General features: G+C 56.6%; 5 protein-coding genes across 7 annotated transcripts; 3 read left to right on the top strand and 2 right to left on the bottom strand.

Moving 5' to 3' along the window:
- Positions 1-1,424: 1,424 nt before the first annotated feature.
- Positions 1,425-6,194, bottom strand: CUTC (cutC copper transporter). Of its 2 annotated transcripts, none has more exons than XM_071563851.1 (9): positions 6,115-6,194; positions 5,761-5,832; positions 5,632-5,691; positions 5,264-5,462; positions 4,029-4,064; positions 3,504-3,637; positions 2,894-2,921; positions 2,416-2,521; positions 1,425-1,852 (listed from the first exon to the last, which is right to left on the bottom strand). In XM_071563851.1, exons 1-9 carry the CDS (start codon positions 6,175-6,177, stop codon positions 1,741-1,743), a joined length of 810 nt encoding a protein of 269 aa, XP_071419952.1. In that variant the 5' UTR covers positions 6,178-6,194; the 3' UTR covers positions 1,425-1,740. The 2 variants fall into 2 exon arrangements, with proteins under 2 accessions (XP_071419952.1, XP_071419953.1); XM_071563852.1 differs by having other exon boundaries at positions 5,264-5,473; positions 6,115-6,186.
- COX15 (cytochrome c oxidase assembly homolog COX15) lies at positions 5,963-10,772 on the top strand. The gene is made up of 8 exons (XM_071563850.1): positions 5,963-6,508; positions 6,950-7,072; positions 7,306-7,492; positions 7,948-8,115; positions 8,641-8,722; positions 9,055-9,209; positions 10,104-10,217; positions 10,487-10,772. Exons 1-8 carry the CDS (start codon positions 6,249-6,251, stop codon positions 10,616-10,618), a joined length of 1,221 nt encoding a protein of 406 aa, XP_071419951.1. The 5' UTR covers positions 5,963-6,248; the 3' UTR covers positions 10,619-10,772.
- Positions 10,773-10,925: 153 nt separating this feature from the next.
- Positions 10,926-12,577, top strand: LOC139675644 (V-type proton ATPase subunit e 2). The gene is made up of 4 exons (XM_071563587.1): positions 10,926-11,059; positions 11,139-11,186; positions 11,383-11,526; positions 11,784-12,577. The coding sequence occupies exons 1-3, from the start codon at positions 10,956-10,958 to the stop codon at positions 11,474-11,476; spliced, it is 246 nt and encodes an 81-aa protein (XP_071419688.1). The 5' UTR covers positions 10,926-10,955; the 3' UTR covers positions 11,477-11,526; positions 11,784-12,577.
- Positions 12,578-13,208: 631 nt separating this feature from the next.
- On the bottom strand, positions 13,209-18,372 carry ENTPD7 (ectonucleoside triphosphate diphosphohydrolase 7). Of its 2 annotated transcripts, XM_071563332.1 has the most exons (12): positions 18,263-18,372; positions 18,020-18,187; positions 17,741-17,946; positions 17,505-17,655; positions 17,026-17,129; positions 16,896-16,952; positions 16,334-16,482; positions 16,088-16,254; positions 15,007-15,331; positions 14,821-14,906; positions 14,545-14,706; positions 13,209-14,379 (listed from the first exon to the last, which is right to left on the bottom strand). In XM_071563332.1, the coding sequence occupies exons 1-12, from the start codon at positions 18,268-18,270 to the stop codon at positions 14,151-14,153; spliced, it is 1,812 nt and encodes a 603-aa protein (XP_071419433.1). In that variant the 5' UTR covers positions 18,271-18,372; the 3' UTR covers positions 13,209-14,150. The 2 variants fall into 2 exon arrangements, with proteins under 2 accessions (XP_071419433.1, XP_071419434.1); XM_071563333.1 differs by lacking the exon at positions 18,020-18,187.
- Positions 18,373-18,788: 416 nt separating this feature from the next.
- SLC25A28 (solute carrier family 25 member 28) lies at positions 18,789-23,015 on the top strand. The gene is given in 5 exon segments (XM_071563997.1): positions 18,789-18,988; positions 18,991-19,340; positions 19,436-19,664; positions 20,450-20,506; positions 21,905-23,015. Coding segments are annotated over 5 exon segments (1,278 nt in total). The 5' UTR covers positions 18,789-18,864; the 3' UTR covers positions 22,423-23,015.
- The last annotated feature ends 334 nt before the right edge of the window (positions 23,016-23,349 follow it).

The following is a 23,349-nucleotide window of genomic DNA, read 5'->3' as shown; positions in this document are numbered from 1 at the left end:
TAAAGGGCTTACAACATCACACAGCTTCTCTATGCTCCCCTGACTTTATCCATCTGCTTTAAATCTTCAAAAACCAGGCATTGCTTCATGTCTGTCTGGGACAAGAGGTTTCTGCCAGGCAATCAACAAATCAGTCCAGCCCTCACTACTAAACTCTTCTCTGAAGGATTTGTTTCTCTCCTTTGTCATACTGTAATGTCATGCAAGTTCAAAAGCCTTTTTTTTTTAACTTTAAACACAGAGGAAAGAGCCAAACTCTGTGTCAGCAGAGTATGTCTTATTTGAACTACTGGTATCTTAATGATGACCATGACTCATGTAATCTCACAACATAAGCCATGAACTCTTAAACTGGGTATTCTGAACCATGTTGACTATAACCAGAAATTTAATAATGTCTTTTTCCAAGTTTGAATCTTTCCTACTGCCTGCACATCTGTCAGTGCTGAAGCAGGTTCTGACACCAGCACTATGCAGTCATTCCCTTCACAGCTCCTCTGTTAAGGACTATCACTTATGTTTCCAAGGTGTGTTTTGGGAGAGAGCGATACTTCTGTTGGATCCATGTGAAAAGGTGGATATACTCTTTGAGCTGGAAATACGATAGGCTTTGATGATAGGCTTTCAATGACCTGATTTAAGGTGACGAAGGTGCTGTCACCTTGTCAAATACAGCATTTTGGCTGTATATCCTCACAGGCTGTAAGCTATTGCCAAAATGGGCAGAGAAACATGAATCCTGCTTTTGCTTCCTGAGGTCCACTACCTCTGCTGTCAGAGGGATTCCCTTCAGTTTTGTGATCTTTTACAGAAGGCAGGAAGAATAAAGTTGACATATCTCAGGGTCTCTACTAATGGGCCACTTTGATGCCGCTCAGATCTTTCATTGGGTATTTTGCAAGGGTAACTGAAATGAGTCTGTAGCTTCAATCCTGACTAGGCAGCAATGACCCAAAAGGCACATTCCCCAAACACTGTCTGGAGAACAAGCAGTTTGAGCTTCATGCTGGGAAAAAGACTTGGAAACTCCCTTAGAAAAAGCACCCAGTCTTCCCAAGAATCTCATCACATGTCCACCCCACCTCAAGCCCTGAGGACCCATGGCCTAGGATGCCTCACAGCACCCCCATCTCATCAGTCAGGTAGTGAGAAGCTCCATCCCACTAGAAATTAGTGTGTTCATCACCTGTAGGTATCAATGTGCTTCTCTTTACTCAGCAGCTGATGCATTGCTAATCCCCACCTATTCCACTGTCTGACTACAGCAGGCCTTGTTTTCCAGCTGTGGCTATCATGTTGCCCTCCCTGGCATTCTGGATGTGATTGTGTTCTTTGGTGTAGCAGGGGCCTGATTAATGCAGGCTATGCAACATGGATCATAGTCTTACCTGAAAATAAAACAAATTGCAGAAAAGCACAGCAAGAAGGGGGCAGCTGCAGTGTTTATTTGACAATCACATGCAGTGCTACACACTTCAGTCCCCCTATTTGCTCAGTTCCCTTCCTCCCAAATACTGCTGAACAGCTTGTTGCTGCAGTATCTGGGAATGAGTCCTTTTATTTAAAACGGCCAACATCAGTCTCCAGGCCAGGGACTGGTCTTTTGGGGGAAGCCAAGGGTAGAGGTGTCAGGCTTCATCACCTACTGCACATCCTCTGCAGCCTGAGGATGGAAGCAGCACCCATCTGTCCATGTGGCAGGAAGGACTCAGCATTCTTGTCCCAGCTTGGTGCCTTCCACTACAGAATGTTCTTTGCAATTGCATTCAGGGTCCTCACTTTGGCCACATCTGCCACCTTTATGGAGTATTCAGGGGCTGAGAAGGACGCTCCCATGGCAACATTTGGATTTCTGTCAGGAAAATCAATGGTTACTATCTGATGGTGGTACAGATGAGTAAGACGGAAAAAATCAAGAAAAGAAAACATCTCCTCTCATCTCAGCAGTGGGCAGAGAACCTACGGGGTCACCCAAACTGAAGATGGGACAGTAAAGAAGAATAATCCAAAGGCAAGAAACAACAGCATCAGCAGAAATCCAGTGCAGACCCATGGCCAAGTATAACTCATTCCTCTGAGGCACATCCCACTGGCTTCCCAAATTCCAAATCTCCAAATGCTTATATTAAAATCTAAGGCAACTGCACCTCAGAACCTGCCTTCCCAAGTGCCTCACAACTGCACTAACAACTCCTAGGGCAGCAGTAGCAGGAGAAATACTCCAAGGATCTGGTTCTGCATGGAGCTCGTGTCCAGATGAGGAGCACTGCTGGATTCACAAACTGCAGAACACAGTGTCAGGCACAACAGCACCCAGGAAGCTGAAATTTATGCCTGTTCTATGAACTCGTGCACATTCATTTGGCCTTTCTCTTGTACACTTCTGCTAAATGAGAATCATTAATTATCCGTTACCTGAACTTCATCCCTGAGTCCCGGGCTGAGCGAGCAGAGCAGTGAAACTCGGAAGCAGTGGAGCCTTCCAGAATCCTCTGCAGGTTGCGCTCCGTGATGCCACCTCCTGGAGGGAAAAAGCCCGATGTCGCAAACCAAGCAGATGACTGTCTCAGACCTGGTATCACCCCGGGACCTACCCCTAAGGGACTAGCACCATTCACACTGAAGGGAAAAGACAGTCCTTGGGACAATGGAGACCCAGGCACATGAAAAGAGACAGGAGAAGCCTTGACTCACATCCTCCCACAGAACTAGAGCTGTTCCCAAATCCTGCAGTGAGCAGCAGCTGCAGGATTCTACATGCCCTTTACACACACCAGAGCAGGAGCTGTTCCTCCTGGACACCCAGCTCAGAAAGCCAAATCAGAGAGTGGATCCCAGAGCAGGAGGCTAGGAAGGAAGGAATAGGGATTGCAGGATGACAAAAAAACATTACCTGGCATGACCACAATTCTGCCCTTCGCCTGAAAGAATAACAACATATTATTAGTGATATTGCTCTGCACCACATCCACATGTGCATTTGTGGAGTGGCAAAGAAACCTCACATGCAGCACTTTCCATAAACTCGTGGATGTCACTGTGGCCTGCAATTCATTCACTCTCTCCCATCTTTTTTGCTCTATTCAAGGTTTTACAAGGAAATGTGGAAAAGAATTTGCAGTTACAGCTAAAACAACCTGTCACCATTCCCTCCAAACTCTATCCCACCTGGCTACCTCTCAGGTACACCTGTTATATGTGTGAGACACCGAGCAGGGACCTCACTTTGCTGGTTCTGTGGGTTTATCACACCAGTTGTTGAAACAAACTCCCCCTTGCCCTGCCCCTGTCTGTGAGCAAGAATAACCCAAACAGTCTTTGCTGTGGGAGAGTTTAGGGCCCAGCCCACATAGACTTGGGAATTAAAGCCATGCAAGAGAGAGGAGGCATGTGCTCCTTGACAGAAGTCCTTTTCAGAAAGGAGGGCTCCAATAAAAGAGATGCCTGCATGTAGTGCCCACATAGGAGCCACAATAGCCCAGGGGAGTGCAGCAAACACTTACCTGTTCTGCAAGCCTCTTAATCAAGGACAATCCCTCCAGTGCTGAGCTGTCACAGCCACTCGTCAACACTCGTTCAAATCCCAGAGAAATCAGAGTCTCCAGTGCCACCAGGGGGTCATGCACCATGTCGAAGGCTGAGTGACCAGAACAGCAGCTCAGAAATCACTTTGCTTCATTGTGCTCAAGCCCTGTCCCCTGGCCAGCTCAGGAGACTGAAGACAATGGTATGAAGGGTTCTGCTCACAGCTGGCCAGCCCCACTGGAGCCACAGCTCCTGACTGTAACATTCCCCTTGCAGCAGCGCCAGCCACCACACTCAGCTTCTCAGACAACTCCTTCTCTCTCGAGTGCAGTGACACAGCCCCCCAGACCTGAACCCTCCTGGGAGAACAGCACAGCCTGCAGAGCTGTCCCCCCGCAGAGCACGACCCAAGCACATAAAGCTCAGCTCCCTCCCATCCCCACAGGTTCCTGGCAGCAGGACACAGGCTGCTCCCCCCTGGGCCACTGTCCCCAGCAACTCACCGCGGTGAAACGTGACTGGCAGGGGACGGCACACAGCTGCAACAAGAAGACATATGGTCAGTCAGGGCTGGTACAGAGAGTCCCTTGTACCTGAACCAGAAAAGTACATGACATGAAAGAGGGCAAAGGCTTCTCACACCATTCCTAGGGAGCTCAGAAGAGTCCCAGTATTTGCTGGGAACAATGCAGTGGCTGCTGTTTGGCCAGCCTCTTTGGTGGGCAAGAAAACTTCTGCCCTTTGAGAAAGCAACAAACTGTTGTTTTTACAGGTAATACCAACACCCCCCATCTTGTTGGGAACATGCTGAACCTTCATTCCCACCATAGATGTCTTTCTCTGCAGGAAGGAGGCAGAGAAGTTGTATCATCTACCTAGGGAAGGACAGGACCATTATTCTTTGAAAGCAGGAAAGCTGATTTTTGTGATTTCTTTCACTATCTATAATTTCTCTTCTCATACCACAACAAACTTCACCAGTGGTGCTCTATCTGCTATGTAAAGTTTATTTATTTCTATGAAAAGAAATCCACCTGCCCCCTGCCCTAGAAACACTGACTCCAGCAGATGACTTCATTGGTCTAGTAGAGTCAACTCCTGGCAAGACCCTTTTTTTTTGCTGCATTTCTTACAGCACATTCAACTCTGTATGAGACCCTGAGCACCACCTCACCAGGGAAAGGCTCAGACCTCTTTAGCTTTGGCTGTAGTTCATGGAAAAGATTCATAGAGAAAGAGAATTTGCATCCTCACGTTCACAGTCTGGACTAATGATTTCCCACTGCAGCTTCAGTAGCTTTTTATGTTTCCACCTCTCTCTCATTATCTTTTCTTACTGGGTGTGTTAAGAGAAAAAAATGAAGATGAATTGCCAGCTACCCAAAAGGCCAAGGTCCAGGAGATATGTATCCTAGACACCTGTATCAGAAAAATAAAGAAAAAAGGGCAAAGCTAATGAAGGGAGAGAATCCAACAGTTTAATGTTCCCAAAGCAGCCCACCTAAACTTCCTTAGACCTTGCAGTTGAGACCCAGGTGGTCCTGAAACTCTGTGAATGATTTGGGGCTGTTACCTCTGGGCTGCAAAGATTCTTAACTACTTTATGTCTCACAAGTGTGGCAGTACACAAAACTGGAGAAGGTTAAAAAGAGATGGCAAGACCACAGACAGAATGTGCAGACCCAACCACTCTGTACAGCTCTTCCCGGCACAGAGGTCTGCCTGCACTCAAGCTCACCCAGCAGCGCCGTGCACAGCTCCGTGTCGATGCGCCCGTCCTCGGTGAGGGCCCCGAACACCAGCCCATCGGCGCCGTGCAGCTTGGCCAGGCGGATGTCGGCCTTCATCACCTCCACCTCGCGGTCCGAGTACAGGAAATCGCCCCCGCGGGGCCGGATCATCACGAATACCGGGACCCGCACGCACTGCTTCACCACCTGCAGCAGCCCTGCGGGCGGCACGGGGACCTCAGCGCTCCGCAGAGGCACCTCCGGCCTCGGGCGGGCAGGACGGGATCGCGAGCGGGCAGGGAGAGGAGCAGGCGGGGAGCGAGGGGAGAGGGACGGGAGGCGGGGAGGGCCCAGGCAGGCGGCGGGGTCGACTCACCCATACTCGGGGTGGTCCCTCCTTCCACGAGTCCCGCGCACAGCTCGATCCGCCCAGCACCTGCGGAGATGGGCGTCAGAACCTGCCCCGCCGCGCGGCTGCCCCCTCCCGCGATGCCCCGGGCCTTACCTCCGCGCTCCGCGTTGACGGCGGACTCCACCGAGTCCACGCACACCTCCATGAGGAACCCATCGTCCATGCCTGTGGAGGGGGAGCGGCGCGGTCAGAGCGGGCCATTCCATGGTGCCCTCCACGGCCCCGCGGCCCGCCCGGGCCCCGCCCGCTTCCGCCCCGGGCCCCGCCCCTCTGTCCCGCTTCCGGCCCCGCCCTCCGCGCCCGGGCCCGCACTGCCCGCTGGCGCGAGGGCGGGCGCGCGGGCGGGCGGAGGCGCGAGCCGGGCGCGCCCCCGGCGGCGCGCGGCGCGCGCAGGCCCCGCCCCCCCGTGGCCTCGGCCCCGCCCCCGCCCGCGCGCGCCCCACTCACCTGCGCTGGCGGCGCGCGGGGGTCGCTGCTCGCGCTGCCGGTCACGCGCCGCGCGATCGTCATGGCGACGCCCGGGTGTGCCCGGAAGCGCTCGCGCCGCGCTTCCGGTGGCGGCACTTCCGGCGCGGGTCGGGATGCTGCGGGCGGTGCGCGGCGGGGCCCGGGAGCTGCTGCGGGGCGGGGGGCGGGGGGCACCGACACCGACACCGACACCGGCACCGGCACCGGCACCGGCACCGCCGGCCCGCGGCCGCCTTCCCCCGCACCGCTGTCTTCAGCACCGGCTGCTGCACCAGGAGCCCCCGCCCGCCGTGCCGCCGCCAGTCGTGGGGCGATGGCTCCTGGCCTGCAGCGGCGCCGTGGCCGGTGCCGTGGTGCTGGGCGGTGTCACCAGGTGAGCGCGGCGCCCCCAGCCCCACCGGGGCCGCGGGGAGGGCTCAGAGAGGGCCTGGGAGCAGCAGGTCCCGGCCACCTCCCGGTCCGCGCCACATCGACGCCCCGCCCCGAGCGTGACTGTGAGGGCTCCTCGCCTGTCTTTCCATCCTGGATGCAAGGTCACATAGTGGAGTAGGGCTGGGAGTACCAGAGACTGCTCACGGTGTGTTGATGCCACTTGGGGGTAACTCCTATACATTTATCACAATTTTAGGCCCGATCGCTTACAGACTCTCTGATTTCCATCCTGTTTCTGTCTGAGTTTAAAGGTCGTCATAGAACAATAGAATATCCTGGGTTGGAAGGGACCATCCAAGTCCATCTCCTGGGTTGTTGTGCAGCCAACAACTCTTGCTTCAGTTCAGTGAGTGAGCTGTGCCTGCTTTGTCCCTGCTCCCAGGCTGACAGAATCAGGCCTCTCCATGGTTGACTGGCACCTGGTGAAGGAGATGAAACCCCCACGGACACAGCAGGAGTGGGAAGCTGAGTTCCAGAAGTACCAGCAGTTCCCAGAGTTTAAAATGTGAGTGTGCAAAACTGGAAGGAGGGTGGGCTGAGAGCATCCCTCCTGTGACTGAGCCACTCAAGAAACTTGTAAGAAGGAAAATGTTTTCTGAAGTCGCTGAGAAGGCACATAAAACCTGTCTGGTGATGGCTCTTTCCTTTCTCTGAGGAAGGTGATCCTGCATTGTGCAAAGTTTAGTGTAGGTCTCTTGCATCATGTGAAATAGTTCTTTCTTCTACTGTCTTTAACAGCCTGAACCACAACATGACCCTGGCAGAGTTCAAGTTCATTTGGTACATGGAGTACTCACACCGCATGTGGGGCCGTGTCGTGGGCCTGGCCTACATCCTGCCTGCTGCCTACTTCTGGCACCGGGGCTGGCTCAGCCGCCCCTTGAAGGGCTGTGTCCTTGCCCTCTGTGGGCTGGTCTGCTTTCAGGTGAGAGAGCCCTGCAGCCTCAGGGATTAGTGACCACACCTGAATATCACAGAATCACAGAGTGACCTTAAAGATCATCTCATTTCAACCCCCTTACCATGGGCAGGGACAACTTTCACTAGACCAAGTTGTTCAAAGCTCCATCCAGGCTGGCCTTCAACACTTGTGGAGATGGGCCATCCACAACTTCTCTTGACAAACTGTTCCAGTGCCTCACCCACCCTCACAGTAAAGATTTCTCTCTAATGGCTGATCTAAACCTGTTCTCTTGCAGTTTGCTATCTTCTGATTGAGCATAGCTGAGACAGTGGGATTCGTGACAGCTTAGAGGGTGTCAGTGCTGGTAGCTGGCTGGTTGAAGGCAGAGGAAACAAGTTGCTTTGCCCCTAATGTTTATCTGGTCATATTAGTTGCTGCTGCCCTATCTGGCTCTAAGTTCTGTCCTGTTTTGTTAGGGGCTGCTGGGGTGGTACATGGTGAAGAGTGGTCTGGAAGAGAAGCCAGACTCGTACGACATCCCTCGGGTCAGTCAGTACCGCCTTGCAGCGCATCTCGGCTCTGCGCTGGTTCTGTACTCTGCGAGCCTGTGGACAGGGCTGTCTCTGCTGCTTCCACGACACAAGGTATGGAGTGGTGTGTCAGGAGTCAAAAGCTCAGTGAAGTGTCAATTCAGAGCCCTGGGGTTTGATGTGAAGGGTAAGGAAAGGATGCGAATGCTGATTGCTCCGTTTTAGTCTCAGTTCCTGGCTCTGGTCTAATACTTACAGAATACTTGGAGTTGTACCAAATACCCATTCTGTAAACTTTTTGGTTATGGAACACTTCCTTTGACTCGTGCTGTTTAGTTCAAGAGTGATTAGACTCAGAATTTGTGGAAGCTCGTTGTGTCTGGTTGGGCAAAATGGTTTGTGCCAGTAACTGTCCAGTGGCCACTTCAGTTTCTGCACAGGATTGGACTTGATTAGCTGTGGTTGTGAGGAACCACTGAAGTGTGACTGCTCTGTGGTGGTCTATATAGATTCCTCTTCTAAAATAAAGGCCAACCCTTTGTCCTATATATGCAGTGAAGGCTTTTCTTAGCTGCTGCCAACAGTGCTGGAAATGCTTTGCCTTGATTTTTTTTCTTTTCTCTTTTTTTTATTTTACAGTTACCTGAAACCCATCAGCTCCTCCGCTTGAGACAATATGCTCATGGCACTACAGCTCTCATTTTTCTTACTGCTCTTTCAGGTAAGGCTGTTTCTTTCTGCTGTCCCATTTGCCACTCATTCCTCTCTGCTGGTTTTGTTTTATTTCTTCCTCTGATCTGGTGGGGACTGTAAGCAACCCCTTCTGTTCTCTGGGAAATCTGCTGCTGTCACAGAGCTTACAGTCAAGAACATCCTTACTGGTCTTTCCTGAGCAGTGTAGATGTGCCTTCCAGCCAGCCTGTGCTGTGTGATCACTGTGTATGTTTCTAGAAGAAATTCAGGATCAGGCTGAGCTCTTGAATCAGAGCTGTACAACCTTGAGTGACACCTTTGGCTACTCTGGTAGTCTCATTTTTTGCCCTGGAATTGCAGGTGCCTTTGTGGCAGGGCTGGATGCTGGCCTTGTGTACAATTCCTTCCCCAAAATGGGGGAGCGCTGGATCCCTGATGATCTCCTTGCTTTCTCCCCTGTGCTGAGAAATATCTTTGAGAATCCTACAACTGTACAGTTTGATCACAGGATCTTGGTAAGTGCTGCCTTCCTGATATGTCTGGGCTCTTTCTTGGTTGCCTCCTGTAGCCAAGCTGTCCTTTTTGGGTTGTTCTTTCTGTCAGCTTGAGTGATTTCCAGAGTGTCCAAAGGGCCTGAGAGCATCTTACCAGTTTGCTTCTCCAGGAAGAGGAAGTTTAGCCGCCTTATTTATTTTCAGTGTGGCCTTCTTCCTTAAGGAGGTCTTCCTTCTGCGCAAGTAACAGACTTTGTTTCTTTGTGTCTTCTTTTCCATAACGTGAGCTACAGTGGGAGGTAGCCCTTGCTATTGATACGTCAGGGAAAGCTGTGTGAAATAAAACTTGGAAATCCTGATAGTCAATGCTTTCTCCAGCATTTCTGAACATGCTTTACGCAGTCATACCCTGTGAAAATAGCTAGTTAGAGCAATCCGATTATTAAATACCAATGGCAGCACAGCTGTGAACTAAGCCATGGCTAAAACTAAAAAGAAAGATTAAGAGGAATCACCTGGGGTGACCTCCACAGCAAGATTATGCTGGTGAACTACAGCTGAGCGCTGGAAATGAGATCAGTTTTCCAGATGACAGCTTCCATTTTTAGTTGTCAAGGTGACAACCGGGGAGAGGGCAGACATAATCCCTACTGACTTGGATAAATGAGGAAAAGCTGTTGAAAAGTAAAGCGTTAATTTGGAGCAAAAATGAAACTATGTAACTTCAGTTAAATTTCAGGGTTGTTAACCTGATGGCGTGGGAGCTCTGGGATTTGGCCATAGCCATTAACATGTTTCCGTGATTAAATTGTGCACAGAATTTCTTCTATGGCTTGGAAGGTGCAGCCAAAGGCCATTGCACCCATTTCCTTTGAACTTTTGTTGAAGGGTGGTTGTTTGCCTTCCCTTCTGTAGGGAATTGCCTCTGTCACAGCTGTCACAGCACTGTACCTCTTCTCACGGAAGATCCCACTCCCTCGCAGGACCAGGATGGCTGTGACTTCCTTACTGGCTGTGGCTTGCATGCAGGTACTGCCTTTTTTTTTGCCCCCCTAATCTGTAACAGGTTTACAAGACATAGCTGGCCCCAGCTTGGATCTGTGCTGGGCCCAAGAGCATCTGGAGCCGAGAGGGGGAGCTGCCTAAACCCCACCCCTCAAGTCACTGCATGCACACTGTGAATTTGGGGGTGGGAAGTCCTGCAGTGGCCGTGAGCTTTTCTACACCACACTTAGTGACGGGGATGGTATCAGTGGTGCATCCACAGCTGCTGTTAACTTCGTCTCCCTTCTTGGCAGGTGGGCCTGGGCATCAGCACTCTGCTGCTGTATGTCCCCACACCTCTGGCTGCTACGCACCAGTCGGGCTCGCTGGCACTGCTCAGCATGGCACTGTGGCTCATGAACGAGCTCCGGAGAGTCCCCAAGTAACCCCCCGGCGGGAGAGTCTTCCCGGGGGAGCTGCGCCGCTGGACCCAGGGGCGGCCCACACTCCCGTGCCGGTGCTCGAGGGCACGTGCGCCCAGCGGAGCTGGCGCAGGGGGACGGCGGCGGGTGCGAACTTTGTGACATAAAGGACTTTTTACGGAGCAGCTCCGAGTCTGGCTGGGGCTCCTTCGGGCGCGGGGCGGGGCCTGCGCGAGCGCCGGCGGGGCGGGGCGGGGCCAGGCGTCCTCCGCCAATGGGGGGTGGTGGCGCGCGGCGCGCTCCGCCCACGGGTTGGGCGGGCACTGCGGCGGGGAGGGGCGGGCCGCGGAACGGAGCGGCCATGACGGCGCACAGCTTCGCTCTGCCGCTCGTCCTCTTCTCCGCCTTCTGGGGCCTCGTGGGCATCGCCGCACCCTGGTTCGTGCCCAAGGGGCCGAACCGTGGGTAAGTGGGGGCTCGGGGGGTGCCGCGGGGGAGGCGTCCGGGGCCGGGCTTCCTCGTGCTAACGCCGGTGTCTCCGCAGGGTGATCATCACGATGCTGGTCACCACCGCCGTGTGCTGTTACCTCTTGTGAGTACCGCGGGCCGGGCCCGGTACCCCTCCCTCGCCCCCCACTGGCTTCACGGGGCCCGGTGGCTGCTGCCCAGCCTCCCGTGAAGGCCCGCGTCTATCCGGGCCCAACACGCCCTGGAGCAGCGGCCGCTCCCGGGGCCCTGGTCCTGCCTCTGTGCCATCGGCGCTAATGGCACATTGGGTCCCTTTGCAGCTGGCTTATCGCCATCCTGGCCCAGGCTAACCCCCTGTTCGGGCCACAGCTGAAGAACGAGACCATCTGGTACGTGCGCTTCCTCTGGGAGTGAGCAGTTCCCAGGAGCTGGCCTAAACCGACACCCCCGCCAGACCCATCACCGTGAGTGGGCAGAGGGCTGGGCTGTATCAGAGATGTCTGCACTTACCTGCCTCTGTCAGGGGAGGGAGCTGCAGCCCAGCCCTTGCTGGGCATGGGAGACGCTTTGGCTTCTGTACATCATAGCGGTGGTGAGCTGGTCGCAGTGTGGGGCTGCTGGGTCTGCACTGGGCCTGAGCAAACCAAGCACTATCGTTGTCTAGATTTGTGGGAACTCCCTTGTGTATTTGGTGGTAACTTCTCCTTTCTTCCTCTCCCAGCTCTTGCAGCTGTTCCAGCCTCTACCCACCTGTATCAGGCAGCCCCCGGAGGTGCTGGGACAGAGGCTGGACCTGCTGCCCCAGCACAGCTGGAGCCCTGAGACCTGGACCAATGATGGCTGGGCTCCTGAGCATGGCAGGCAGCACCCCTGGACAAGGACCTAGTAACCTGGCACTCGGAGCAGCCAGGGAGAGATCTCTTCAGCTGCATAAGTGCTGCAGTCACTGAGCACCATCCTGCAAGGGTTCCGTGTGTGGTGGAGTTCCAGCAGATCCTGTCCCAGCAGTGCTTGCCCTGTTCCCTCAGTGCCCTCAGCCCTTGCCCCCAAGTGAACCCCCTGCTCCTAGCCCAGGCCGCCCACCTAGTTGCCCTATCCCTGGTCATTTCAGGCACCAGCTGTCTACTTGCATGAGAAGGCAGGAGCCATTGCATGCTAGGTGGTCTGATCAGTCCCCTGTGGTGAGGGTGGTCCCTGCTAAGGCAGATTCTGGCTGTTGGGTGGCAGAAGGGAAGGCTGACTCTAGAGGAGCATTCACTTTGGGTGTGATAAGGGAGGTGTTGGGGTCTGTTGGTGGGGATGAAAGGAGGGCTGTGTCTCCCACCTCAGCAGTGAGGCAGCTGCAGTATTGTCTAGGTATCTCCACCACACCAACATGGGTCCAGGTTCTGAGAAGAACCCAGTAGGGCACTGTGTTTTAGGCTTCCCCTTATTTATCAACTAATTTATCTGTATTTATTTGTCTGTGTTTGTTAAATTTGTGTTGTGGCAATAAATCCTTTTTCTAGTAAGTGATGCTGGAGGTTGTGTCCTTTGCTGCTTTTAGGCTGAAGAACAGTCTTGGCCTTACTCAGACATCTTTCCTTCCCCCTAACACTGCTTACACCATGAGAACGAGGTTGGGATCCTCAGCTGTTGAGCAGGAGGTTGGCAGTACGCGGGGGTATGGAAAGTTTTATCCTTGATGCCACCTGTGCACTTACGCTGTGGGACCAGGATCACAGGCAGGCAACAGCATGTGCTAGAGGGAGAACTGGGTACCTGCCTAGCCTGTCACAGGAGGCAACCGTGCTGGGGCCATCTCCATGGCTGTGCAGCAGCTGGAACACTGTACTGGCCTCTTTGCCAGGCAGCTCTGTAAGACTGGGGTGTGAAATAAGGTAAGAAGCAGGGACCGACCAGCATCTTCAGTTCTGAAGTGAGCAGGCTTTTCCTCCTAGAACGAGGGCAGCAAAGGATGCTGTCTCCAAGGATTACAACAGTTTGGTTTGGAACAGAGCTCTCCTTGCTGCTAACAGCTCAGTTGAGCTCAGCTGTCCTGAAACAAAGGAGCTCCATCGTCCATGGCAGCGGCACAGATGTGCAGCCCACCAGCCAGGAGCCATTGCTGCTAGGGAGCTGCTCACTAGGAAACAAACCAGTGCTGGATGGCTCAAGGAGTTTGTTTATTGCTACAGGAATGATAACGGCCAAGTTCAAGTAAAGTGACAAAGTTTCACTGGACCATCAGTGGGCTCCAGCTCCAGGGGAGGAAGCCTGTGTGCACAGCCGCAACTTAGACCTGTCCTAGGCTGGTGAGCTGGGCTGGATTGAGGTGGTTCTCCCAGGAGCAGGCCCAGCCTGCACTTGCAGGGGGAAAGAACCACAGGTTCTGGCACTAATGCCATGGGGCAGATATGGTCAGGAGGGAATGGATGAAAGGAATGTCAGTCTGCTTTGGTGGTGTCTTAGGAACCGATCAGTGATACCTCAGGGCTGAGGCTGGGATGTTGGTTAGGACTATAGAAGGATTGTCCTCAGAGAGTAAGACATGGTAAAGACCAGGATACTTTTTCAGGAATGCTCCAGGAAGGGCCAGGCTGGGCAGAGCAACCTGGTGGAACTTGTGGCTCATCTGGTTCCTGCAGTGACTTTGCTTGTGACTGCTGTTCTCCAGCCTGTGGGCCTGTCAGGGCCTGCAGAAGGGCCACCTCACCAGGTTGCCCTGCAAACTGGTGGCTGAGTCATGGGGTAGCCCAGTGCTTCAGGCCACAGTCTGGCTGCCTCAGTGATAGTGTCCTGTTATCTGAGGGACCTGCCAGGGCTGCAGCCTTGAGCCCGCTGGCAGCAAGAGACTTTGATCTGCACCACGTAGCGAGGCACAGGCCAGAGGTCAAGGAATGCAATCATCATTACTGGGGTAAGTAAGGTGGAGAGGAAAGCTCTGGCATCCATAGGTGCCTCAGCCCATGTGGGCTCTGGTTCTGATGCAGAGATGATGGAGTGCACAGTTGAGATGGTCTTCAATAAAGAGTACAAGCCCTTGGAGCCCAGGCTGTCAGCCAGTCCTGGTTCTGCTGGTGCAATTGGATGGTGGGTATCACCGGTGTCATGGTACGTTTCCCTGGCTCAGAGGTACCACCACTTTGTCCAGCCAGAGCAGGGTGTGCTGGGCCAAGCGCAGCTGCCGGCGGTGGATGCGGCGCAGCCGCAGGAGGTAGAGGACTATGGCCAGTGCTACGACCAGGATACAGGCAAAGAAGAGATAGTGGTTGTAGACAAAAGAGAGGCGCAGCCAGGAGGCATGTGCTTGCCGGATGCTCTCCTGACGAAGATCCCTGTGGAGAGGAATGCCAAGATTGGCCAGGGTCCTGCCATGGTCCTGCCATGGTCCATGCTGCCACGCCCCGTCGGAGGGTGACAGAGCCTTCACCGGGTCTGGTTACTCCTACTCCTCCTCAACCGCCCTTCCCTGTGTGATGTCATCAGCGAGCTGATGGTACCTGAGTGGCAGAAATCGCGTCTTGTAGAGGATGGCTCCCAGCGTCCACTGCACCTCCCGGTCGTACACCAGCTGGGCTGTGCGCAGGCTGGGGTAGTCCAAAGGGAACTGGAAGCCCTCGTGAAGGACTTGGTACATCCAGGCTGATTTGAAGCACTGATACCTGCAGGCACAGCACAGGAGCATCAGCCAGACATTGCCACTTGCACCAGTCCCATACCCCAGTGAACACCCCCGAGGAAGTCCAGCCATGGCATCCCCCAGTAAATCTGCTTACTTCAGCCGGTGCTGGTCAGCGTGTGCTGAGTAGAGGCCACCACGGAAGCGCTGGGTGAGCACCTCCCACCGCTGGCTGCAGTACTCCTGGGGCCAAGAGAAGTTGGGGTTCAGACGAGAGATAAAGCTCTCACCCTCAGCCCCAAGTACAGCATCTTCTCAGCCCCTGATCTGGGGCAGCACCCACCTGGGCAGCAGAGGTGAAGGTGGGGGCACTGTATTGACCCCCCAGGCGCAGCACATCCTCAGTGCAGTAGAAGAACTCAGAGAAGCCATAAAACTCGCTATTACTGAAGTCAATGGGTGCTTTGTAGGCCCCCAGCAGGGAGTCCTGGCTGCTGTTGGACCCTGCCAGGAGGGGCTGCAGCAGCTTTGCACAGGCCTGCCAGTCCCCTCTTCCCCGCACGTACAGGGTTTGGCTGCCCCTTGTCACCGTGTCCTCCAGCCCCACAGGCAGGCAGGGGTCCAGAAAGGGCATCTTAGGGCTCAGTCCTGTCTCCTGGCTGTGCAGGCTGGAAAACAGTCCAGGAAGGAACGGCAATTGCACAGAGGATCATATACCACCTCCCAAAAGCCTAGTCTAGAACTATTCTGCATCCAGATACTGCCTGCACCAGACCAGGCTGTGTCCCTTTTACCCCACAGTGCTCGCACCTGCCACCTCTTGCCAAGGCCGAACTCGCCAGATCAGTCACACTGACCTGAAGCTACATGCTCCAAGCCCCTGCAGGGTGCAACACGGCCCTGCCCACTCCACCCAGCTCATGGGGATCCGTGCCCCTGCACAGCCCCTGGGGACCTGGAGGCAGGGTTTGCTCCTGGCACAAGAGTACCTGGGCACCAAGTCTCTCCACCCCTGCTAACAGCTTCACGTAGTGTTCTTGGACGGAAAGGAGAGACAGGAGACACAGAGCTCAAGGTGGGAATGCAATGGAAAGATGTACTGAGTGAACTGGTGCCAGAGAAGGAGGAAAAGTCAGAGCAGGAAAAGCCAAAAGCCACTAGGGGGGCCTCCCTGTAGCCTGTTATGAAGAGAGAAGGAGGAAGGAAAGGAGCTGTGGCACTGATAATGCCTGCCAGGCTTGAAAAAGGGCAGAACCCATGCACCCTGTGCCAACCTAGGCACCTGCTGCCAGCGTGGCTGTGGGAGCTGTTATCTCCACAGGCAGCTTTTGAGGCGAATCCAAGGGAGAGAGCGCAGCGTGAAGGAACCAGCACCTCAATTCACAATTCCCCAGCAGGGGCACTGCTAGGTGAGGCAGCAATACCGGTTGTGCACAAAGGTTTGATTCAGCACAAGCTTCTCATAGCGCTGCCGGGCAAAATTGCCACCGTAGCCCAGGAAGGTGTTGACGTAGACACGGTACACATGGCCAGTGTGCTGCACATCACATCCCAGGTTGAATTCTGCCAGCAAGCTCTTAGCAGCCTCCTCCTAGGGACACGGGTCCTTGGTCAGCAACAACCCAGGGAAGGCAGGGGCTGCCCTTGGGGCCAACCAGCCAGACACGCACCTGCTGAGGGGAGGAGATGGCTCCAGAGTCAGGCACCTCATAGGCAATCTGCAGGGAGGCACCTCCCATGTCTAGGATACCAACAGTTCGTTTCCGAATGAGGGACTTCCCCGGGTCCCCCAGTGCCACGGTGACCACTGCATCTTCCTCTGCAACCCACAGCAGCATGTCAGAGAGGGTCAGGGCCTGGGGCAGTATCTCTGCTTCCATCATTACCCCCCACAGCTGCTGGGTCCTGGCACTCAGAACTGGCCACACCATGGCTTTGCAGGTTCCCCCAAGGCATCCACAGCTGGCAGCCACTACAGACACACTATCACATACCCTCTCTCCCTGGTTCTTTTCCCAAAATGCAGCAGGATGATCCCCTCACACAGGGACTTGTTTCTGTGACAAGGGCAAGTGGCCCTCCAGATTCCAGAACTGGGAGAGTTTCACACATATGACTGGCATCAGGCATCACTGCCTACTCCAGAGGTTGCTCTTAGCTCCAGCACTGGGGCAAGGTCCAGCAGATCCTTAGTCAGACCCTCCCAGCTGTTATACAAGCAGCCAGACTCACCATCCTCATGATCAAACCGTCCCAGGACAAAGTTGATGCCAATCCAAGCATAGACACCTGCCCATGACAGAAAAGGTCATTTCAACAATATACGAGAGAGAGCCAAGCAGAGCTTTGTGGCAGCTCCTACCTTCCTGTTTCCCTGAGATCACTTCTGCATGTGATTTAGAGAAGAGGAAATCAAACTCCAGGGGCACATTTCTCACTAAGTTCTCCAGAATTGCAGCTTGCTGCCTGCAAGAGCACAGGAGACAAACAGATGTTGCGGGACCTTCCCCAGCACTGCTGGTAAAGAGACAGCAGGAATCTCACAGCACTACACCCCCATTCCACCCCACAAGCCCTGATGCTGCACCTAGCGTGCTTTGGAGAGGAGAAATAGATCAGTACTTTTGTCACTCTCAGTAAAAACCTTCTCTCAGCTCCCTCCCAGCATGCACAAACCCTTCTTCTACATCCCTCACCGTTTGTCCCAACCACGTGCCCTTTCCTTTCTCAGTTTTCCCCCTGGGATTCCCAGTTCTTCCGTTAGGCTCAAGAGGAGGGAGCTGTCGGGGCTGAGAAATCCCGGCGCATTCCTGGCTCTCCCGAAAAGGGCCGCAAACTCACTTCTCGGGCAGCAGCCGCATGCCAGCCGTGCACAGGATGTACAGCGGCGTTTCCTTGTGCTTCTGAGCCGGAACGTGGGCGGCTGCGAACCGGAGCAGCGGGCGCAGATAGGGGGTGGCCTGCTCGGGGGCCGCCGCGGTCACGGAGATGCCTGTCCGGGGAAGGTGGCAGTGAGAAACCCGTCCCAGCCGTGCGCGGGGGGCTCGGGAATAGCGACGGGCAGCGGCGGCACGCACCCGGTTTAATCTTCTTGACGACGGGACGGCTGCTCCGGTCTCTCATCTGTTTGATGTCCAGTAAGTCATGCGGGTTCCCGTTGTGCGGGGGCCAGAAGTAGACGAAGACCCGGGACCCGCTACTCCCGCAGTCCACCACCACGCCGTAGTTAAGGGCGGAGTCCTCGGTGTCGGTGGCCGTCAGCTCCTCCGCCCGGGCCAGGTACCTGGGGCAGGGTGGCAGGGGCGGCTCAGCACCGGCGGCGACCCCGCTCCCCCGGCAGCCCCGGCCCCGCTCACCTCTCGTCCCGCCGGGCGCCGCGGGGCGGCGCGGCCCAGCGGCGGGGCACAGCGCCCGCCAGCAGCAGCAGCAGCCCCAAAAGGAGGGCGAGCCCCAGCACCGCCGGGCGCTGCCGCGGCCCCGGGCACGGTCCCACCGAGCGCCACGACAGGCAGGAAACGCCGATCCTGCGGGCAGAGGCCACACCTTAGCACCGGGACCACGCCGGCGTCGGCCCCCTGGCGCGGCCCGGCCCCCCTCACCTGGCCATGTGTGTCCGCCGCCGCCCGCCCGCGCATCGCCGCTGGCGACCCCGCCGCCGGCACCGGCGGACACGTCACCGCCGCCGCCGCCGCCGCGCCCCACCGGGCGCGCCCCGCCCTCCACAGCACGAGAACCAATCAGCGCCGCCGGCTTCGGCCAAAGCCACGCCCATGCGACTCGACGACCAATCAGATTGAGGCAGGACACGCCCCACGCCCCTCCCCCCGCACCCCTCCCCTCACTCCTCCCTCAGCCCTCCCCTTCCCCACAGGCCGGCGGGACTTCGGCCCCGCTCCCGCGCCCGCCCTTCGCCGGGGGCGGCACGCGGGGCCCAGCCAATCCTGGCCGTCCAAATAAACTGCACGCGCCGGCCTCCGGAGTGGCGGACCCGCCGGCCAATGGCGGCTCCGGGGCGGGCCAAAGGTCGCGGGTTCCCCTGCCAATGGGCCGAGCGGTGGGGCGGGCCGCGAGGTAGAGACACCCAATAGGCTGCACGGGCCGGCAGGGCGGGCAGTGCCGGCAGCCAACGGGCAGCGCGCTCGGACGCGCCGTAGAGAGCGGCCGGCCAGTGGCGGAGCCCGGGCCGCGGCGGCTGCGGCCAATGAGCGTGGCGCGCGTGGGCGGCTCGCGGCCGGCCCAGCCAGTGGCCGCGCTGCGGGGGCGGGCTCTGGGCGACGGCGGCCAATGGGCGCGCGGGGGGCGGAGCAGCGCGGCGCGGGGGGGCGGGACGGCGCGGGCCGGGGCGGCGGCGGCGGCGGCGGCGGCGCGATGGAGCTGGGGGCGGGAGCGGGGGCGGGCGCGGGCCCCGGCGCGCCGGGCGGCGCGGAGTCGGGCCGCGTCCTGCTGTTGCTCATGGGCGGCGGCGGCGCGGGCCGGGCGCGGCGGAGTGGCGCGGACGCGGAGGTGGCGCCGGGTCCCGGTCCCGACGCCGGCCCGGGTGGCCCCGAGCCGCGCTCCCCGCCCGCCCCCGACTACGAAGCGCTGCCGCAGGGCGCCGCCGTGTCCACGCACATGCTGGCGGGCGCCGTGGCGGGTGTCATGGAGCACTGCGTGATGTACCCCATCGACTGCGTCAAGGTGCCGGCGGCGCGGCGGGGGCGCGGTGGGGAGGGCGCGGCGGTGCCTCGGGCACGGTCTGAGGAGCCACCCGGCGGGCCCGCCCTATGTTGCAGACGCGGATGCAGAGCCTGCAGCCGGAGCCCGCCGCCCGCTACCGGAACGTGCTGGAGGCCCTGTGGCGCATCGCCCGCACTGAAGGCGTCTGGCGGCCCATGCGGGGCCTGAACATCACCGCCACCGGCGCCGGGCCGGCGCACGCCCTATACTTCGCCTGCTACGAAAAGTTAAAAAAGACGCTGAGCGACGTTATCCACGCGGGGGGCAATAGCCATGTGGCCAACGGTACCGGCCCCGCCACGCCGGGGAGGGCGCGGGGGGGGAGCGGCAGGTGTGGCGGTAGGGAGGCCCGGTCCCGCCGCGGGGTCGGGGTGCCGTGGATGTCCTAAAGCCCTGTGCTCTCTCCAGCCGCGAGCCACAGCCGCACGGCGCCGGGCAGGGGGAAGCACCGCTCCTGCGCCCGCCAGAGCTGCTTCCAGGTATCTGGTACGGAGCAGGTCAGTGGCCCTGGCCCGGAAGGATGCCGGTGGACGGCAGCTACCCGCAGACAAGCTGGGACTGGCCGTGGCCCCGTGGGTTGGCGGTGACAGGGCTCACCCCAGGAGTGACACGTGGTTTCGGAGCCTGTTTCACCATGGTGGCCATTCTGTCTCAAGGAGCTGCCACAGTAGGGAGAGTGTGGGGCTGAGGGGAGCGCAGGGCGTGCTCTGCTCTTGGCAGGCATGTAGCAGGGTGCTGTTGGGCTTCTCCTTATGGCATGGGTACGTTCACCATCCTAAGGGCCCCTCCCACCTTGTGGCACTGGCCTGTCTGCCAAGGAGTGGGCCCAAGTGAGTCCCAGTCAGCTCACGGGACCTGACAGCCTGTCACAATCCTCACCCTCTCTTTATCTCTCTGTGTGGGAACCACTGAGGACCAGCCTGCCTTTTGGAGGGGAGATGGAAGCTTCCTTCAGATCTCACCCTCTTTCTGTGCCTCCTCCTGTGCCTTGTCAGGGGACTCAGGGCTGCATTGGAGCCCCGGGGTCCCTCACTTTTTCTCCCTCACATGTGGAAGTTCTTGTTTTGCAGGTGCAGCCGGGTGTGTAGCAACGTTGCTCCATGATGCAGCCATGAACCCTGCTGAAGGTAACGATGGTCCTGGCCTGCCAGGGAGGGGAGGATCAAGGTCTGTCCGAGCCTCTTGGGTCCTCTCTGTGGTACAGAGGATGCTCTTGTTGCTTTCCTGACTGCAATGATCTTTTTGGGGCCTGTGGGTCCTGTTAGGGACCCTCGTGGGTGCTTGTTATGGACAGGGTAGGTAGAAGAAATTAATTCTGGAGCGCAGCAAACCCCAGCTTAGGAGAAGCTGGGAGGGCATGGGCCTTTCGCCCAGGAGTTTGGCTGGGGACTGTTACCTGGAGCAGGAAAGAAGGCAAGAGAGATGTGATCTGCACTGCCGAAGTTGTTCCACAGCAATGCCCAGCTGGGCATTCCAGCTGGGCATTTGTGTGGTGAGGTGTCAGGAAGAAATGGTACAGTTGTAGGCCTGTCTTCAAGAAGCAAAGTAAAAGAATGGGGTACAAAAACATGCCAGTGAAGTTGGGAGAAGGGAGATCGTGTGTTGTGGAACATTTAGAAGATGATGATTTTGTTGAACCTGGTATGTATGAAAAAAACCAGGGAGTTTGTAATTTAAGTCTGTGAATGTGGTGGGAAAAGGAGGAATAATGAGGCAAGGCCAGTCATTAAGGTATTTTTAACTCCTAAAGCTGGAGGGCTCGTGACAGTTTGGGTTCTAACTGATGTGGGCCCAGTAAAGTGCCTGCCTGCCCACTGCCTGGCTGGGACCCCGAGGAGCAGGCAGCTGCCTGGCTGGGCCATTGTCATTCCTTCACTGGAGCTTCTCTTGTCATGACTGTAGTACTTTATAGTCCCCCATTGTTTTTAGCTCCTTGTCACACTGAGACAGGGGAGGCAGGACAGTGGCAGGCTGTGCTCTAGGATCCCTGTCCTGTTCTTGGATGTGTTTGGTGGGGTTTGGCACCTGAATCTTGCTTTGGTGTGGCTGTGTTTTGGCAGTGGCTATGAACAGTTCCTAGCTGGTGAGCTCTGCGATGTGCTGTGGTTATTCTGGGCTACAGAGGGGGTGGCTGAGGAGGGACAGTATTATCCGGACCGAGAGCTGTCTGGAAAATCAGAGACTGGATGTAGAGGGGGTTCTTCAGACTGCATGGTAGCTCTGCAGCAGTAGATGAGGAGGCAACAGGATATCAGGATGTTCCCTGAGGCTGTAGCAGCTGTGGAGTTTGAAAGTGATGATGTCTGTGTGACAGGGATGCCTCAGCGGATCTCAGTGCCTGGAGTCCTGTGTGGGAACACATAGGGCACTGTTGGTTTGAGTTGTCTGCCATCAGCTCTTAGGCCAGTGTGACCAAACTCCCGGCATTTGGAGGAAGCCTGGCTTTGTGTTTACCGTTCTCTTTCCTCTTCTTCCCCACGCCTGGGTCCTGGCTGCTGCTGCTGGCTGCCACCATCTGTCCCCAGTGGTCAAGCAGAGGATGCAGATGTACAACTCGCCTTACCAGCGTGTGATGGACTGTGTGCGGGCTGTGTGGCGCAACGAAGGGGCCGGAGCATTCTACCGCAGCTACACCACCCAGCTCACCATGAACATCCCCTTCCAAGCCATTCACTTCATGACCTACGAATTCTTGCAAGAGCAGCTCAACCCCCACAGACAGTACAACCCAGGCTCCCACGTGGTGTCTGGAGCCTGCGCGGGGGCTGTCGCTGCAGCTGCCACTACACCTTTGGACGTTTGCAAAACCCTGCTCAACACCCAGGAGTCCCTGGCCCTGAGCTCCAACATCAGTGGACACATCACAGGCATGGCTAATGCCTTCAGGACGGTGTACCAAGTGGGCGGTGTGACCGCCTACTTCAGAGGGGTCCAGGCGAGAGTCATTTATCAGATGCCCTCAACAGCAATTGCCTGGTCTGTGTATGAGTTTTTCAAATACATTCTCACCAAGCGCCAGGAGGAGCGTCGGGCTGGGAAGTGAGCCAAAGCCAAATGCTTTTCCAGACCTGCCTCACATCCCCCTCTTCGTTTGTCTTCTGACTCCTCTCCCTTTCAGTTTGGTTTGTGTTGAAGAGAGGGGGCAGTGAAGCCCTTTGGGGTTTAGTGATGCCATATTTTGCCTGTGGCTGTTGCAGCTCTGCTGAGGCTGCACAGTTTGCTCTCTCCCAGGGTCCTCCAAGATGCCCTGCAAGGAGCTGCTGCCCAGGTCACATACCCTGGCACTTTGGTGGAGGTGTGCTCCTGTCCTTCCCTTAACCACAATGTCTCACATAAAGCTCACTCCTCTTTGGAGGGGAAGGTGAATGTCCTGCTTGGCTTCTGGCAGGACCAAGCTGAGCTCTCAGTCACCAAGGAGGAGGTGATGGCAGATGCTGAGGGCTTTGTCTGGCTTATTGGCTGAACTGGAGTGTAAGCCTTGGCCGATGTCTTGTAGCACGCACACGTGATGCTGACTGCCCTGGTGGTGGTGGTGGTGGTGGTGGGTGAGGGGGAAGGATGGCACTTGAGGAGGGAGCCTGTAGGTTTGTTTTTGTTCCTGCTCTTGACACCTCCAATAAAAACAGTTATGCTCTATCCTCATGTCCCATTCTTACTCTGGCATGGCCCAGCTCCTGGCATTGTGGCTTTCTGCCTGTGCCCAGTGCTGAGCTTTTTGATGGGTGCCAGAGCTGGGCGGAAAGCAAGGTCTGGAGGTGGTGATGGGAGAAGGGGATCTGCCTGGCCATGTAGGCTTGTGCTCTGCTGCTGGTGTGTTTTGTGACTCCATGGGGAAAGCTGAGGCTTATGCTCCTCGGCCAGGTAGTCCCACACCTTCAGTCTGACCAGGAGTCCCCAGGATGCTTCCAAACTGCTCCAAATTGAGGTGTTGGCAAGAGAGTCCTGAGCTGTGTGTCAGGAACAGCACAGG

The sequence above is a fragment of the Pithys albifrons genome, chromosome 9 (genome assembly GCF_047495875.1).
Source record: "Pithys albifrons albifrons isolate INPA30051 chromosome 9, PitAlb_v1, whole genome shotgun sequence".
In the NCBI taxonomy this organism is placed as follows: domain Eukaryota; kingdom Metazoa; phylum Chordata; class Aves; order Passeriformes; family Thamnophilidae; genus Pithys; species Pithys albifrons.
Note: the sequence above shows the minus strand (reverse complement) of the source record. Positions and strands in the feature narration are given on the sequence as shown.